An 18,686-nucleotide genomic window follows, 5' to 3' on the forward strand; every position below is an offset into this window, starting at 1 on the left:
AAGTAAACAGGAAAGCGCACTCCAATGGGGATACCTAGTAGTAGCCTTGGTAATATCAGTCCGCCGCTGAGTTGCTTAAATGCCTACTCCAACTTCAGGGAACAAAGTATAACTATTGCAACGCGATACGAGGGTAGTTGTATTTCTTACACTATTCTATCAACACAGACATTTACATCGATTGTCTGGAATTTGCCTCGGGTGTACTTTGGAGTGGGTAAGACTGTTTTTAGTGGCAGGCTAACACATACCGTTGACTTGCGCTAGCCTAGCACCTGCGAACTCTGCAATTAGAAGGACTGGATGAAACGTGTTGAAAACGGTCTCCACTGCTAAATATCACACTTGCTTACTTGGAAATGAGGTCCTTTGTCCAAAATCCTGAACCACCCCTTTAATTATAACCGCCGCGAGCGTAGTCAAAGTTTTTTTTCCCCCGTCATCTACTTCCTGAATTTTTGGTCAACGATTCCCGGGACACCAATGAATATGAAACTTGGTGGGCATGTAGCCCACTAGAGGTCTGCACTCCCGCGGTAGACCCGTAAAAGAGTGCGGCGCGGGACAACTTTTGAAAGCTCTTTGTGGGAGCGGGCGGGATGAGAGGTGCGTTCGCGGGTGCAGGACAAACCGATGATTCACTGCACTCCCGCAAATGAAATATGTGCGTAAAATTAAATATGGAAATGATTAAAGTACTGTTCATAACTATAGTTCAGCTGGATGTTCTGTTAGGCAGCATTAAAAAACTACATAACATAACTGATGGATAGCAGGCCTATAGCCTATATTGTCGTTTACGTGGGTTCAATTTGTTCCTGCTGCTCATTGTCAAAACTCAATAATCGAAAGCATGACAGAGGAAGAGGGCACCAGACTAAGCCTACTTCAGTTGTTAGCCTACATTCAGAACCAAGAAACTGACATCTGGAGTCTTTCTCAGGTGTGTGTGCTCCTTTCGTGAGGCAGAAAGAAAAACTGAAAAGGCTATCCCTCCTGCATGCGGGCTTTAGCGGGCGGGAGCGGGACTAATGGTGTCCTGGGGGTCTGCTCCCAAATGTGGACACGGCCATCATTGAGCTCCTTGACAGTCTGTGGCGCAACCTGCCGGTGTTGGATGGACCAAAACACAATATCCAAGAGGTGTTCTACTGGACTTAAGTCAGGGGAGTGTGGGGGACAGTCAACGGTATCAATTCCTTCATCCTCCTGGAACTGCCTATACACTCTCGCCACATGTGGCCGGCCATTGTTGTGCACAAAGGGGAACCCAGGGGTCTCTGCACCAGTACAGGGTCAGACAATGGGTCTGAAGATTCATCCCGATACCTAAGAGCAGTGAGGGTGCCGTTGTCTTGCCCATAGAGGTCTGTGCGTCCCTCAAAGCATACAGTGGGCATCGCTTTCAAATGACCACTTCATTCACAAGATTACGCCAAGGCGGAAGCTGCGAAGCTTTAGTACCACTTTCAGCCACTGTGCGTCGCTCTGCCACTGTACATCGCTCTGCCTGCCGTCCCTTAGATAATTGTTGCGGAGAGTAATCCCAGCCTACGAATTCAATAACAAAATAAATCATGCATAATTAAACATTACCTCGATTTAGGCTACTTGGGTATGGCTTAAGGCTTGACTACACGAAAATCGAAATCGAAATTTGCTGTCTACATTATTGTCAGTGTTGGGGTTAATGCAACTACGCAAATCAAAACAGTGGTGTGGTAATTGAGCCAGTAGAGAAATAACTGTTCAGAATTAATCTGTAGCCTTGGGTAGGCTTCTGCAGAAAACAATGTTGTTGCCGATTTAATACTATCTGGCTTATCGCTTTTAACAGGCTACTTAATAGAGGCTTAGACAACTATGACCCACGCTTTGGTTTCAGAAATTAATTTGCCTCTACTTCTTGACTGCAATGTAGTCAATTGACTGCTTGACATGTCATTTTTTTTTTTCTGTACAATAAACAATTACATCTGCTTTATGCCGCAGAAATTACATTCATATTTGGCTGACTGCAGACGCCGCCACTTCCCCCCATATTCCAAGATTAAGATAGTATGAAGTGCTTTTTGTATAGGCTACTATCATAAAAAAATAGTTAAAACGAATAGCTATTTGGTAATTTGACAAAACACTGGTCCCCATTTTGCGAATGCGGAGGACGATATGAGCCTGTTGCATTTAGTTAGATGTCCGAAGTCAATGCGATAATGTTTGAAAACCACTGGCTCGTAATCACAATAATTTAACACACGACAGTTGGATAACCTACTTCATCATGTCCCCATGCCTACATTTTTGTGAGTAGCATAGAGATCGTTAAAAACAATAAAGTATGGCTCTCCGCTTGGGACATCGAAAACTTATATTTTTAATAGACTACCGTCAAGATGCTGACTTGCAAAAGCCTCGATAACGTGTTATCTCCACTATCATCAGTCATGCCCCTTGATCAAAGTGGGGAATGAAATAAAAGTTTGAGAACCACTGGCTTAACAAGTTACCTACAGTCCAGAACACAGAATCTGTTGCAATATTCTGATGATCGGCGATGATATCGCAAATGTTTGTTTTCCAAAGTAAGAATTTCACTTCACCATGCACCTTCGACAATACCTGGCCTACCTGGTATCATTACAAACATTATTCTGTGTCCTAAAACTGGCATATTTTATGGCATTGTGTCATGTAAGTTCGTTGCAAAATCTAGAGAAATGTGTGAGGTGGTCAGCGGGGACAATTGAGACACACATTGATTGTGTTATTACTTGAACATTCCACACTATCCACAGCTGTGGTAGGCCTATCAGGGCAGGAGGATTACTGTCACGCAGGCTTTATATAAAATTCTTCAACAGAAGGCCTCGAATGTTGTCTTGTTTGTGGGAGCTTTGCTTCGCTTCTGTAATTTCGCTTCATTGAAAACGAGGGCTTCCCTCAATGACCCCTCCCGAGAATAAATAAAGGTTGAATGAATGAATGAATGCAGGCTTGCCCAAAATAAAGGCATGTGGTTTTGCGCAGCCTACAGTAAATAACAGACCCGGCCAGAATGTGCGTTATGATGCTTTTTTACGAAAGCAAGATGTTTTTGGTACCCCACGACACTGCATGTTCTTAAATAACAATGATCATCAGTAATATTCACCCATTAATTTGGGTAAATGGGCAAGCGTGACCACCTTTGATTGGCTGATTGGCTGATGATTGTAACGGGGCATGATTCCAAACACCTCCCTTTACGATGATGAGTGACAGGTCTCAGAATGCGCGGCGCTACACAAGGACGGAAGATGATGAATAACTGGGGCAGAGGGCTATTCACAAAGGCTTTTATCTTACTACTAGAGTAGGCTACTCCTAAATCGCACTTAAAGATTTTAGATTGAGTTTTCTCTTAAAAGTTATTCACAAAGCCTTTCAGACAACTCCTAAACTAGGAGTGAGTCTTCGCGGGCTATGGATGACGCCATTACTCATGCACGAAGCTTGACTGAAGTGACCACCTTGATTGGCTGACGATTGTAATGCGGGAATTCCAAACACCTCTTCCGATGATGACTGACAGGTGACAGGTCGGAGAATGCGGCGCTACACAAGTAGTGCTAAGGACGGAAGATGATTAATAACTGAATAAAAAGGCCTAGCCTAAATGAATAAAGAGTAAGGCAAAACAAATAGCTTAGTAGCCTAATGAAACATAGGCCTATGGATTGATGCAGTAGCCTACCTTGCAACATTATTAAATTAATCTGTCACCATATCCCTAGGCTATGTTTGCAAAGAGGAGAACATTTTAATTTGATTCACAATGAAACGCTACATTTCATTTACATGTTAACAATGAGTAGTTTTGGTTGTTGTTGGTGGGCTATTGTATCCCTTTTATGAATGCAAAATTGTTCCCTTGATTGAAGCTCCTGTTACATAGGCTATTTCAAACCATCGCAACGTAAAATGCCACAAAAAAGCTGTTTATGAATAGGTCTTAGTGAGTTAGGAGTCCTCTCGACTTAAACTGTCCCAGACTTAGGTGCTACTTTTAGGTCTAAAATGCTTCGTGAATTACTTTTTGTGAAAAAATTAGGAGTCCTAAAGTTAGGAGTGACACGCCCATTATTTTTAGGAGTTGCTCCTAAATTCGCCAGTTAGGAGCTACTTTTAGCCTTAAAATTCTTTGTGAATATGGCCCCTGAATAAAAAGGCCTAGCCTAAATGAATCAAGGCAAAACAAATAGCCTAGTAGCCCAATGAAACATACGGATTGATGTAGTATCTTTGTAACATTATTAAATTATTCTGGTACTATGCCTACGTTTGCAAAAGAGAACATTTTAATTTGATTCACAATAATGTTACATTTAATTTACATGTTGACAATGATTAGCCTAGTTTTGGTTGTTGTTGGTGGCGGTATTGCATGTTAGTTATGCCTACAATGCAAAAGTCCTCTTGACTTCTTTTAAGCTGTCAGAGGTGGGAAGGTGTGATTTTTGGGGGGAAGGGCCGGATTAACTGGGCACAATTGTCTGATGGTCCCCCTTCCCCCCAGCCAACGTGAATCGGGTGGTTAGTTAATAGGCCTATCGTGAAGATTTTTCCTGCCATCTAAGGCACGAGCACATCTGTGAGGCCAAGCCTCACCAAGTAGCTCGTTTGTTTACAACTAACATTCCATTTAATTAAACTGCTTTATAGGCTATGCCGAAATAGTTTTCAACATTTTGAATATTAGTGTCAGGTGAATTGAAATGTTCTCAAAGTAGCCTTATGGCTGAAAGCTGCTTGGGACACCCCCCCGTCAAGCAATATAACCATACAAACGCGCTTCCTGCACTCATTGTTTTAAAAGGAGTAATTTTGGCTTTGTCAGAACTGAAGAGCTGTGGACGGCACGGCAAGGTATGCCCAATGAAAATAAATTAACGCAACACAACACAACACAGACCCCGCTTCGGCCAGTCACTGACATGAACGAAAACACAGAACCCGCTTCTCTCACGGGCAGTCACTGACAGTAACCTAGAATAAATACATGGGGAAAAAAACACTTCCCATGACAAAGACATCGTGAAAACACTGAAAGTTAATATTTTGTCACTAGCAACATTCATCTGTCCTTTGTCAAATGTATTATGTTCCAAGTACCCTATGCGCAATTTCTGCTTCATAAAGTTGAACAAATACATTTGCTTATTTCACAGAAAAATATAAATAGCCAGTCTACAGTGCAGAGTTGGTAAGTTATGGTAGGCCAACTTGCAGTGAACATACAAACAGGGGAAATTATTTCTCTTTCAGCTGAGTAGCCCTCAGGTGCGCACGTGACATAAGGCCAACATGCAAGCCAATGAATCGCGGTTTCACGACAATCGCTACTGTTAAACTTAAATAGGTTAACATCACTCTAAGTTCGGGCCTTCAAGCAAGGGAAAACGATGATTTGAAGACATATGTTTTGCTGGAAGGGCAAGGGGTAGCAACAGGGCAACACAGAGACAGGCCCGATGGCAGGGCTGTTATGAGAGTATTAAAATATGGGATATTCTACGGGAAAACATTAAAACGGCAAGACAGCGGAAAGTTAAAAATAATGCGATAAACACGGAAAAAAGTTGGCATGCATTGTTTCGTCCCCGCGGCACAGGGATTATTTGTCATACTATTAATCACATATGATTATTTGTGAAATTGTGCAAACAGGCGAACACATTTGAAAAGGAAGCTGGTAGCATGCAAGCTCACGGAAAGATTGATTTAAGAACGCTATCACAAAGTGCGTGGCTGTGGCGCTGGGCGGAAGACAATTGGCAGGAGGGTCGCGGTTTTTTAACAATTCTGTCGGAGGTTCATTGAACAATTTCTAGCAGGCAAGAGAGGGTCGCGGCAACTTCCAACTGAAGCACTCAAAATTGGCCCCTTCAATAAATAACGATCAGTCCCTAGATTGCTGCTGGGCTATATGTCTTGGTTCTGTTAACAACTCATTGTCAAACGATAGCCTATCGCGGTTGCATCCATTACAAACAAACATGCAATGTGAACGTCTGGGATTGGGGAGAGCACTAAATGCTCTACTGAATAAGCACGGGTCAAACCTTTAAATGAAAAACACTCTTTAATAATCCAAAAAATAAACCGCCAATGAAGTAAACTTGTGACCATCAAAAATCGCTTTATCACTTGTAACCCGCGATACCAGGACGTAACAGGAAGGCATTTGGCTGAGCAACGGAGGTTAATATGCTCCATGTTTTGTCCAAATGATGACTGTCTATCATCGCAGCACTCAGAGAAAACCGAATGTTTCATTCTGGCCCCCGCTTCAATCGTCCCGTTGTACTCAAAACGCAGATAGAACCTTTATTATTCTAAGGTAGTGAAATAGCGCTCAGCATGATTCATGCCCAATTAATTCCCCGTTAAAGTGTTCAGCTTTGTAGTTTGGTTTCGCGGATGATAAACGCTTATGGCCAAATATGTGAAAACGCTAAAATACAGTAGGCATAAACCGAAAAAGTTGACAGTGATTTTTCCTAATCACTTTGAGGGTCATAGAAAAATGTATTGCTGGCGAGGGAGGGTCACGCCTTTTTGACTAATGCTCCCAAAACTCCTCCGTAGCCCCTTAAATAAATAACTAACAGTCCCTTATGAAGTAAACTTGTGACCATCAAAAATCGCTTAATTCCCTGTAACTCCGCGATAACAGGACGAACAGGAAGGCATTTGGCTGAGCAACGGAGGTTAATACTCTATATTTTGTCCAAATGATGTTCGTCTATCATCGCTGCACTCGAGAAAAACCAGAATGTTTGATTTGTCCTAAGCGGCTGCAAACGGGATTCACCGCAGTTAACCAAATATTTCTTTATTAGGGCAGGGCAGGCATATTTCTGGCTATTACATTATTTCTAAACCAGTCTGCTAAAGTCTGTAGTGAAGTCTGTGTAGGGTTTTCCAGGCTCCATTTTACTGAGACACCCTGCTCACTTGAGCCATCTACCGTTGTTTGGGTTGTTGCAGCGTCTCACTGGAAAAATACAAATTAAAGTCGTGTGATACCGCGTGATCCCACGCGCGGACCGCGAGTGAAGCTGGCCAAGTCGAAGCACTGCCCACTGTATGCCTCCCCAGACCATCACTGACCCACCACCAAATCGGTCACGCTGAATGATGTTGCAGGCAGCATAACGTTCTCCACATCATGTCCAGACCCTTTCACGTCTGTCACATGTGCTCAGGGTGAACCTGCTCTCATCTGTTAAAAAGCACAGGGCGTCAATGGCGGACCTGCCAATTTTGTATTCTATGGCAAATGGTAATTGAGCTCCACAGTGCTGGGCAGTGAGCACAGATCCCTCTAGAGGCCATCGGGCCCTCTGGCCACCCTCATGAAGTCTGTTTCTGACAGTGTGGTCAGAGATATTCACACCAGCGGCCTGCTGGAGGTCATTTTGTAGGGCTCTGGCAGGGCTCCTACTGTTCCTCCTTGCACAAAGGAGCAGATACTGGTCCTGCTGCTGGGTGTGCCATTCTGGAAGAGTTGGACTACCTGTGCAACCTTTGTAGGCTCCAGGTACTGGCTTATGCTACCAGTTGTGACACTGACCCTACCGAAATGCGAAACTTGTGAAAAATCACTCAAGAAGGATAAAGATGAAAAAATTATCAGTTGCCACCACCTGTAAAACCATTCCTGTTTTGGGGGTCATCTCATTGTTGCCCCTCCTGTTGTTAACTTTGATGACACCAAAGCAGGTGAAACTGATTCACAAACACTTCTGTTACGTAACTGGCCAGACCAATAGCTTACACGTTTGATAGACTTGATGCTATACTCCTATGAAAAAGTGTTCCCTTATTTATTTTGAGCAGTTGTACATGAAAGATAACCTGTCTACGATGCATCCTAAACACCGGGCTGGGACATTTCTGCTTGCTAAATAGGGTATCAGAATCAGAATCAGCTTCATTGGCCAGGTTTGCATAAACAAACAAGGAATTTGACTCCGGTTAAACTTTGCTCTCAAAGTACACTTAACAACCTAAGTAACACCCACTTAACATATAAAGACTAAAAACAGAGCAGTAAGAATAGTATGAAGAGCAGTAGGATATAGCTATGTGTAAGTACTTTACAGTACCGGTATGTATATTTGTGAATAAATAAATAGAACGCTATGGGTGGGATAGAGTAGTGCATTTCCTGTCTTATGCAGGTGGGCTAACATTAGTTTCAGCCTTCAATTTCTTGCATTTCAAGAAAGGTGTTTCAAGTAAGGAGGAGCATGGTTTAGGCTTCAAAGGCTTAAAGTAAAGTGATCATATTTGTAAATGTTTTGCTGGCATAAAGGAGGAGTCATTAAGCATAAACTGCTCACAATGTACCGGTAGTTTGTGGTAATGTACAGAACAAAGACCTCTTTTATCCTTACTATTCTTTCTATTCTATACAACAAAAACGAATTACATATGTTATATGTTATATGTATGAGGCTGTGTACATCCTGCATGGAATGTAACAATGATATGTGTGAAAAAGAATATCCTTATAGGACAATAAAGACTCCTATTACTGTATATGAAGAGCTTTTCATTAGGAAACTCGATAGTTAGGCCTATTCAAATACATAATGCCCCATCTTGATAAGAACCTTGTAATGGGAGAACATTTTTACATTGTGTTTGTTAAAAATGACTATGACCGATATACATCCACTAGACTATCGGACAAATTGACATACACACATGCATGCATGCACACACACACTTCCACACGCAGACACACACATGCACAAACACGCACGCATGCACACAGGCACACATGCCCACACACACACAGGCATGCACATACAAGCATACACAAAAGTTTCAAGAGTGGGGGATGGAGTAGGAGATGGAGACAAATTGACAAGTGTGATTTATTTTTGCAGAACGGATGTACAGGACTGACCGGCGGTCATATTTTGTACTGCCATGCAGTACATCTAGTTAAGACTGGATGAAGCAACATTAAATGAGTAAAAACACTTACTTGGTGCACCATGACAGGCACATACAAAGAGGAGCAGCCACCACATCACTGACAACAACAAAACAAGAAGTTAATTTGATTAACATATCTGTATGCATCTAGAACAGAGAGAGACACACAGACACACACACACACACACACACACACACACACACACACACAGGGGGTAACCTACTGCCTAACCTACTGCCTGTCAAGCTATGAGTTCTTGATTAATACTGGATATGTAAAGGCAGGTCTTAACTCATTGAATGCCAAGCTGTTTTCGGAAGCTTTGTTCTAGAGTGCCAGCAATCTAGAGCGGTCCCCAACCACCGCCCGTGGCCGTCATGCAAACTAAATAAACTTAAAGACAAACCCCTTAGTTTTTTGAAAAAACGCTGGCAAGAAGGACAAAAAACTAGAGCGAAAAGCAACCACATCGGTGAACAAATAAAAGCCTTAAATTGCTAAATCTAAGAAGCAAAAGAGATAATTCCCTGCTGGTACAGGCATGTGCAATGAACTTTGGGGATGCAGCTAAAAATAGCTCAGGTCAAGCACTGTCCATAGGCTTAATTGATGATATGTCAGAGGATATTGTTAGAGAGGGTGAATGGGTCACCGTGGGTACGCCATCCAAGTTGGTTGGTTGCAGGTCACTGGCCAGAGTGTTTGAGTTATGAGCCGCTGCACAGATTTCTTACAGAAAAAAAAAAAAAGTCACCAAGTAGCTGCATATTTTAGTGATGAGGGCTGGGTGTCAAAATTCACTTACCTGTGTGACATATTCGGGTTGCTTAATGACCTCAACCTGTCACTGCAGGGGAGAATGACGACTGTCTTTAAAGGGGTGGTTCAGGATTTTGGACATAGGACCTCATTTCCAAGTAAGCAAGTGTGGTATTTATCAGTGGAGACCGTTTTCAACACGTTTCATCCAGTCCTTCTAATTGCAGAGTTCGCAGGTGCTAGGCTAGTGCAAGTCAACGGTATGTGCTAGCCTGCCACTAAAGACAGTCTTACCCACTCCAAAGTACACCCGAGGCAAATAAATTATAACGCCAGACTATCGATGTAAATGTCTGTATTGACAGTGTTATTTCTAACGTTGTTCTATCCTTGCATTTCAACGATCGCATTACATTTTGAGGGACTAGTTTCTTAGCAGCGGCGGAATTATACTTGCTCCAGTTAGTAGTACTGCGCCAAAAAGTAAACAGTAAAGCGCACTCCAATGGGGATACCTAGTAGTAGCCTTGGTAATATCAGTCCGCCGCTGAGATGCAAAATGACTACTACCAACTTCAGGGAACAAAGTATAACTATGGCAACGCGATGCGAGGGTAGTTGTATTTCTTACACTATTCTATCAACACAGACATTTACATCGATTGTCTGGAATTTGCCTCGAGTGTCCTTTGGAGTAGGTAAGACTGTTTTTAGTGGCAGGCTAGCACATACCGTTGACTTGCGCTAGCCTAGCACCTGCGAACTCTGCAATTAGAACGACTGGATGAAACGTGTTGAAAAACGGTCTCCACTGATAAATATCACACTTGCTTACTTGGAAATGAGGTCCTATGTCCAAAATCCTGAACCACCCCTTTAAATTTACAGTGACTACAAAATCCAACCTAATAACATTAGGCCTACCAAGGCATTGCGTCGGATGTTTCTCAATCTCCACTTGTTCTCTTCACGTATGTGGCAGCTAATCCATGTAGTGAAAAGGGATACCCTTTTAAAAGAAGGCCTAAAGTTGTTTTATATTAATAGGATCGCTATGACCGTGATGTAGAGGGCAAGAAAGTATAATAGTCTCTCTCATGTGCTCATAACTTAGGTTATCAGGTCACTTGCTCATGATTTGCAGGTACATGTAGCAACTTACAAATGAGGTAGGCCTAGCCTATTGCTTGCCATAATGGTAATGAAAAATATATTACTAGAAGTAAAATATTCAAATATTTAGTGTTAACCTTACTCAGCACTGAAACCTGTCAAACTTCGTTCAAAGTCCTTCATCACATGAATTAAGATTAAACTAATTTAATTTCTGAGCACCACAAAGTCAGACCAGCAACTTTTTAAATGTAAGCTTGTTCTTAGGTCACATATCAATGAAATCATAACAACTGCAATACTGTTTTTAAAATCATGTGTAGAACGCCTAAGTGTAAATGTGTGTGTCTAAACATGCTTTAAAGAGCTTACACTTTAATGAGCTGAATTTGAGCTTACAGTTCTTTCACCAACCTATGTGTTTTACATTAACTTACAAAATAGATACTTTATCTTAGTCCTCAGATAGATGAGGGTTACTGCTTGCTCTGTTAAGGTATTTCTGTCCCTTCCAAACTGCATTGAAATGGTATGTTTAGAACCCCCCAAAAAAAAAATTGCCTGATTGTGCCCCCTCTGAATTTTGGCTTGCATGACGCCCCTGCTTTCTCTCGCAGCTGGTGCGCGATCACCTTGTTGCGCTTTCAAATGAGTTTGAGCGTTACTTCCCATCCTCCAAAGATCCACGGCAAACCAATGAGTGCAGTGTTTCCCCTACAATGCATTCATCAGCGGCGCAGCGCCGCTCAGGAATTCAAGCACCACTGCAAAAAAAGTTGCCTAATTAAAAAAAAACGCAAGTGAACTTCAGGAACAGCTGCCGTTCGTTCAGGTTTGATGTCAACAAATACTAGTAGGCTAACGTTGAAGGCGCAGTCAGGGATTCCACAGGAGATCACGCTTGTTTGTGTTTATGTTTAAGTTTATTAGCAGACGCAATTTTGTGCAAAAAAACGTAGCCTACATTATGTTAACCAATGAACCAAATTAAACACGCCAGCGAGATAGCTCGCCCAAGTAGCCTATTCCCAGATAAATTCCACGCATTGTTTCAATTTTGTTTGTGATACAGGCAATGCTTTCAAGCCCTGTGTTGCTAACATACCTAAGCGGTGAAACTAAGGTCTAGCTAGCCTATTGGTAGGTTTAAATACATTTCAGTAATAGGATACGCAACCATTTACATCTGGAGATAGTTTGTAATTCCTGTAGAGCTCACCAAAATTATAGAAATGATACAAGACACGTATCTCCTATAATCCAAGATAGAATTTCCTAGAGTTTTTGAGCATTTATTTTACCAAATTACATGGAAAACATAATATATATACAGTCTATGATGTTAGCTTAAAACCGTGAGAATCAAGCAAGCTTCTCGGGCCGTCACGGCATTAAAGTGACAGGCACTCAATTCGACTTGCACAGCACCAATACAGTGTAATGACATGAAAGAGAAGTCTATATAGTTTATACAGTGCTGTGCCAAAGTTAAGACACCCATGCTGAAATTGACTAAAGGGAGGAATAAAAAAACATGTTTTGCCTTTTGTCTTAATGCCTTAATTAAAAAAAAAATAGGACATCAATTATTTTTTAATGTATCATGTATCGTAAATAAATAAATGTTATTATATAAATAAATGTCTTAACTTATGCACAGCACTGTATATTCTAAATAGTAATAGTTTGTACAGTGGCCTACAGTGTACAGTTGTACAGTGGCTAATTACTAATAATGTAAATGAAAAAGGTGAAAGAAAAACATCAATAATCCTGTTCAAGTACTGCAATAATCATGCTTTGTAAATGCTTGTGTTGATAGTTATGTCATAATTTGTAACTCAATCTGTCCATTTCTTTCACAAAATCCACCAGAAGTCACCATTTAAGGAGTATTTTTTTCAATGTTTTCTTTTTTTGGGGGCTTCCTACGTTCAACAGCACCGCTGCTGGAAAAATTTCTAGGGGAAACACTGGAGTGGGTCCGCAACCCATTTGTCAATATCCCGAATAGTCCTAACTTTTCGGGAGGAAGAGCAGTTGATCGAAATTGCAAATAACGGTGGTCTTAAGAGTGTGTAGGCTATGAGGAAACCTCTCTGGCGGGTTTTTAGATGAAACCAAAGCAGAATATCCCGAGATAGCCGTAAAAGCCGCTGGAAAACGCTGCTACCATTTCCCACCACGTATCTATGCGAGGCCAGGTTTTCGGCAATGACTGCAACTAAGACCAAATTGCACAATCGACTGGACATTTCAAACACACTGAGGGTGTCACTGTCTTCCATCACCCCCAGATGGAACCTTTCTTGTTGCAGGGAAACAAGCACATGGCTCCCACTGATTATATGCATAATGCACGTTTAGTTCCCATGTTTTGTTAAGCATGTTCACACATGATAGATGTAGCTTCAATATGTTTAATTTTCATAGGTCATATTGTTCAATTTTCACTTCTTCAAGTTCACGTTTTTTACATTTTTAAGAGTTCGCTACCTTCACTGTTCATACATAACTGGAGCTAGTTCTTTTAAAGTAATGCATGCACAACACGGAACATGGAACCCCCCCCACAAAAAAAATGGGAATCAAACCGGTCCATGGTACATAAACGGTTGGGGACCCCTGATCTAGACCATTGTTGATGATTTTTGTACAGCCACAGCATATTCTGTGTTATGGCTATGAACACATACAATGGCTCGTTTAAAAGGTGAGACTTTAAGCTTTCAGTGGGTGCAAACCATGTATTACTACACGCCTCTGTTCCTGAGAAATCCAAAGCTAAACAGTGGCTAGTTTTCATCAAAATCGCTGTTTTTTTCTAGAAATGGAGATATAACGTCTTTCATGAAATATTAAGTGTTTCCTGTAAACTTTCCGGGAAGTGATCAGCGAGACCTAGCGAGACCTGGCGAGACTGCCACCTAGTGATAGACCCACGAAAATGGCCTGGTTTTGAGATGACGTGCATGCGTCACTGATTCGACCCAAAGCGGCAACCGCGGTTATGATAAAATGTCCAGATAAAATGTCCAGATTGTGCGTTTTCATGAGTTTTCGATCGTCATATATTTCATTTCCATTCATCACAGAGTTCCCAAAATCACATATAAGGTGTGTTAGAGTGTCTAGTTTCGTAATTTAAAAAAAAAAGCTAAAAACGTAATATTAAGTTTTTGGCACTCAACGCATGGGAAGGAAAAACTTAATATTACGTTTTTGGCACTCAATGAGTTAAAGGAGAACTCCGGCCAATTTTAACACGGAGCTCAGTTGATCATGTTCACGGATTCTGTTAGTAGAGTGGCTACAAGGCCAATTTGGCAAGAATCGTGCAAATTATGATACAAGCATGAAACTTGGTAGGTATGTGCTTATGACCAATACAATCAAATCTACCTGATTGGCCACTTGAAATGGCGGCCATTTTCCAAGATGGCCGCCAAAAAAAAACTCCAGAAATTGATTAATTGCATAGAATTGACCTAGCAAATTATGATACAAGCACGAAACTCAACATGTATGTGCTCAAGAGCAATACAATGAAATCTACCTGATTGGCAACTTGAAATGGTGGCCATTTTCCAAGATGGCTGCCAAAAAAGACCCTAGAAATTGATTTATTGCACAGAATTGTCAAAGCAAATTATGATGGACGCATGAAATTTGGCATGGATGTGATCAAGACCAATACAACCAAATCCACTTGATTTGCTACTTCAAATGCTGGCCATTTTACAAGATGGCGTCCAAAAAGACCCGAGAAATTTGCAAATTTCAATGGTGGTGTAAATAATTGTTCACTCTCCTTAAATATGTTTCCATAGATGATGAAGTGATACAGTTATTAAAAATGTTCCACAATGACAAATAAGCCACTTCACACAAATAACATGGTGATAACATGCTAATAATGCCAGTTCTTAATGTCAATGGAGGGTGTTGCGTGATGCCACCCCCACCCCCCCAAACAAATAAAATGGTTATGACATGCCAATAATACAATGACACTAATATGCTAATAACGGCAATTCATGGTTTTCTCTATGTTGCTGTTAAACAAAAGATGCGTGTACACCAGAAACAACCTCAGCTACCAAGTAGCCAAGGTCGCTGAAGAAGCTTTGTCATGAATTCGCTTTTTTCGCTCTGGACGTGACATTGACATGTTTGATTTAGCTAATCACATAACGGCTCTGGCTTGTCAGCCTGGGACATTCGAAGATAAGAGCATTCCAATTGTTTTTTGCCGAACCGCTCATTACCATCATATTAGCTGACTTTTAAATGGAAATTCTCAAAACTGTCTGTTCAAACTCCATATCATCTTATCACTTGTGCACATCATTAAAGCAGTTTCACTCCATCTTGAACAAATAGCAATGCTTATATCCATGCAACTGATTTTGTACAAATGTCTGCTGTTTCTTTTTATTGCACTATACTGGTCCCTGCTGAAAAGTCCTACCCCATAAAACAAATTGGCCTTATTTTCTTCGTTTCGCTCGTGACATTACATGCAAATGTGTTGAACTAGCTGTCATACTCTGTCTAGCATATAAATTACAGTTTTTCTCAGTCGCTTTGGTGCTTTTCTCAGATCAGAATGAAAATTCTCATAACTATTATTCTCATAACTATAAAGAGTATATATACTTATACTTATTAATTCAACCTCCACAACATTTAGTCATTTGTGCACATTAAAGTAGTAATTTCTCCTTCCTCTGAACAAATTGCAAATGCTTTTGAACATGTATCAGTTGCTTTGTCATGTCAGTCAAAATGAACTATACTTATGGATGCTGAATGTTCCCAATAAAACTAATAGTCTTCATTTCATTGCTTGAGTCATTACATACAAAATTGGTGAACTAGTTATCAAATTCTGTCACAATGCTGTAGAATTGCAAAGAGAATATACAGTAAAACTGTGAAACGTACATATTCAGTGTATTGTCCTCACTTACTCCCCTAACTACAGCAATTTGTAACTTTACTGTAGTTTTCAAATGGCTGTACAACTGTATAGTGCTGTTTTGAGCATTTTCAGGTATTGTCACTGAGTTCTGACCAAATGACAAAGCCATTTGACTATCTTGTTCACAAACAATGGTGTCAAGACTTCTCATTTTGATGACGCTGGCAGTTTCATTGACATAAATACTTGCTTTTGAGGAATGGACTATCCATTTTGAGCAAGTGACGTGCTTTTGCAGGTTATCCACTAGGTTTTGCAGTTTGCACTAATTGTTTTGAGAAATGCACTGCTGTGCGCAAATGTTAATAGTGATCAAAAGGTCATTTCACCCGAAAACGACAACGCATACAAGCTTAAAAGTGGTGCTTTGGACGTACTTATGCATTTATATGAAGGTTTGACTTGAGTACATTTACAAAACACCATATGATGCATTTTGGCGAGAGATACGGAGTTGTGACTGTTTGCTGATAAGATGGCTTGCTTGTTATGGGCGTGATGCAGATAAATTTCTCTGTATGACGAAACGCCGGTTGTTAGTGATTGGTTCAAAGCGGTTCAAAGGAACTCTAATGATTTTAAACCTCAAGCATTGCCTTCCCACTCGGAAATAAACGTTTGTCTATGGATCTAGGCCAGACTGGTTTCCAGGCTAGGTCTGAAGCTGTCGAACTGAACAACAGTAATTAAGGGGGGCGGGAGAAATCATACTGCAATTCGAGTAGGCTTACTTAGATACACTCGAGTTTCCCACTGGTGATTACGACTGCATGAGTATTCTATGTGCTCAGAATTAGTAGACTATTTACGATATTTCCGACATCACTTGAAAGGCACATTACAAACTCATGAACACACAGAAGTCGGTAGAGCGCTTCTCTAGTCGAGGACTCAACTATCCGATTCAATTGTCCTTGTCAAACACGAGAGCAAAAAACAAATAGGCATACATTTGTAGTTAAATGGAATAACAATGAAGCCCTGCACATTCGAATAGGTTTGGCTACTTCTGGAATAAAGAGGATAAAAGGTATCAAAATAAGTAGCCTATAGCCTAGGCATAGTGGCGCAGTAGTAAATGGAAAAATCCAATGATATGTCTACTGCTCAGAAAAAGCTTCACCGGGCAGTGTTAATCTGAAACAATGTAGTGCAATGATGCCGGTTTTGCTCTTACCCCCACCAGGATTTAGATGTTAGGCTATAACCAGGATTAATTTATGTAGCCTATAGCCTCGACACAAACTACGCCGTTTAACCAGAGTGAATCCACGAGGACAAAGCCCGTTTCTCCTAAGGGTAGATGGATGATTTACAGAGGGCATCTTGTTTTACTTTCGATTTCTACTGCACTACTGGCGCCTCTCACCACTCATCTGCTACATCATCGCTTAGTATAAAGATATTATATATTTTTTTCTGACAGTCACAATTAAATAGATTAGCCTACCTTACACATATTATGTGTACATTTCTCACTTTCTTGAACTTATTTTTCATTTTTTTTTCTCCTCTACAAATGAAGCCTATATTAAATGTAGGCTACACTGACTATTGTAGTAGTACAGTATACACTACTACTACTAAAATGGACATTGCCCAAGGAAACCAATTAACCTTTATTGCCACCTACTGTTTTTTCATGAGAACTTGTCAAGCCATTATCCTCAATTTTTTCTATGAGACATACTACAGGTGATTGATTACATGGCTAATCAACAAAATACTGTGCCATTATTCACACTCTGCTCCACCACCTGAGATGAGTCCAACCCCGCCAGCACACTCATACTGTCGTACACCCTCAGAGTGGGCAGGTTGGACTCCAGCGTGAATCTGCACACACATAAATCTTTGTTCACATTTCTCAGCCTTCAGAAGCTGCCAGGCTGGTAAAGGCATTATCCTGTAATCACTGTGGTACTTTACTCTTTAGCACTGTCATATGTGTGCAGCTGCAATAGAGAAGGTGGTATATGGTGAGGTTGGGGAAAGAAAGGGATGTGTGATCTAATTTCTTGGGCCTATCATATAAGGTGATAGATGTTAGAGTTCTCTTACCTGCTTCTCTGGTCACAGTAAAGACACACACAGAGACACACCCACAGACACACTCACGTACACACACACAAATGAAATGCACAGGTCAAATACTCAAACCAACTGGTTAGGATGCCTTGTCACCTATTCAATCAGAACCCTTCTTGAATGTATTTTCATTTTCATGTATTTTCCCACAAGATCAATGATTTGCTGATCTAAATTCTCAGACAAGCCCATACACTTACACTACACCTACAGTATACTATACCCCATACACAGCTCATACAGTGTATACACTCCACTCACATCATGAAAAGTAAATGTGCCAGTAGGGTGGAGCAGTTACGCTGACCACTCGATTCCCACACCCACTGATGCGAGTGCAGTTGCTTTTGCTAAAAGTGTCTGCTGCATACCTCTCAAGATTAACTGTAACTAACCTTAACTGTAAATACATGTCCCCTGTTCAGATACAGTGCTTCATGCATGCACCAGGATACATTGCTTTCCAGTTTGACGGCATTATGGAAGTTGGATGCAGAGCGTCCTAAATAATTCAGAGGAGAAAAAGTGCAAAAGTGCTAAATGCACAAATTTCAGTCCCTTAAATGCGTTAGATCAACACCCCTCCTGAACTTGGCAAACTTGTTATCTCACCCAGCTAACTGCTCTGCCAAATGGGCCCCCTGGAGGAGTGCATCAAAAGCAAGGCAGTGTGTGTGTCTCAGTGTGTTCCTGTAGCTGTTGTGGGGTAAAGGCCGTGTCTTTGGGGCAGAGGGTGAGATGACAGCTTGT

General features: G+C 41.1%; 1 protein-coding gene across 1 annotated transcript in view; it reads right to left on the reverse strand.

The window, feature by feature from the left end:
* LOC125308033 (E3 ubiquitin-protein ligase TRIM17-like) overlaps positions 1–17,931 on the reverse strand; it is a 40,198-nt gene extending 22,267 nt beyond the window's left edge. The window contains exons 1-2 of the mRNA XM_048264251.1: positions 17,910–17,931; positions 9,041–9,088 (exon numbers count right to left, since the gene is read on the reverse strand). Coding sequence (XP_048120208.1) covers positions 9,041–9,086 — 46 coding nt within the window. The 5' untranslated portion in view covers positions 9,087–9,088; positions 17,910–17,931. The remainder of the gene's footprint in view (positions 1–9,040; positions 9,089–17,909) is intronic.
* Positions 17,932–18,686: the final 755 nt, after the last annotated feature.

The sequence above is a fragment of the Alosa alosa genome, chromosome 1, assembly GCF_017589495.1.
Source record: "Alosa alosa isolate M-15738 ecotype Scorff River chromosome 1, AALO_Geno_1.1, whole genome shotgun sequence".
NCBI lineage: Eukaryota > Metazoa > Chordata > Actinopteri > Clupeiformes > Clupeidae > Alosa > Alosa alosa.